Source organism: Penaeus monodon, chromosome 21, assembly GCF_015228065.2.
Source record: "Penaeus monodon isolate SGIC_2016 chromosome 21, NSTDA_Pmon_1, whole genome shotgun sequence".
In the NCBI taxonomy this organism is placed as follows: Eukaryota; Metazoa; Arthropoda; class Malacostraca; order Decapoda; family Penaeidae; genus Penaeus; species Penaeus monodon.
In genome coordinates, this window is record NC_051406.1 from 14,085,661 (window position 1) to 14,086,342 (window position 682).

Genomic DNA, 682 nt, shown 5'->3' on the forward strand with positions numbered 1-682 from the left:
CCCAACTTTGCAATCTATTTTGTATATTTTCCTTCCACAGGCATGGCGGTACATGAGACGCAGCAGACATTTAACGTTATTGAAGCTCAGAAGAAGTTATTTGACAATGCTTTGGAGGGGAACTTTGCAGACTTTGAGCATAAAGAATCACAAGACTTTGCCAACTTTGACAAGATGAACAGCAAGTGCTATGAATATCACAATGAAGAAAAGCAAACTGAGGATTTTGGGAAGGAGCATTACATCAGTGACAGAAAGGAAGCTTGTGGGAGTCCCTGCAGTATGTCAAAGATAGGGGAGATAGAGATTGACCAGAAGCTCTCTTTCCAAGAGCACAGGCTTGACACCAGCAGAGGTTTCAGGGACTTCAAGGAGGGCCTGAAAGAAGAATACTCAGACAAGAGCTTCGCTGACTTCAAGGCAGATATGAAGAACAGCTTTACCAGTAGCCTGAACCAGAGCTTTGGAGATTTGGAAACAAGTTCAAATAAAGGTTGTGATTTGGGGGAGCTGAGCTCATATGATGTAGAGTGGGACTCCGACGGTCACCCTACTGGGGAGCGTTGGCCTCCCCTCGGAGCTCCTAACGATGATGAAGACAACCAGTCCCTCTACTCATATTCAGAATATAACTGGTAATGCTAGTATATATTTTTTTTGCTTTTATGAGACAGAAACCGTA

At 43.7% G+C, this 682-nt stretch overlaps 1 protein-coding gene across 1 annotated transcript in view; it reads left to right on the top strand.

Annotated features, from left to right (window-relative positions):
• Nucleotides 1–682, top strand: part of LOC119586575 (RUN domain-containing protein 1-like) — a gene marked incomplete in the record, with an annotated part of 35,041 nt that overhangs the window by 8,084 nt on the left and 26,275 nt on the right. The window contains 1 exon segment of the mRNA XM_037935328.1: nucleotides 41–635. Coding sequence (XP_037791256.1) covers nucleotides 43–635 — 593 coding nt within the window.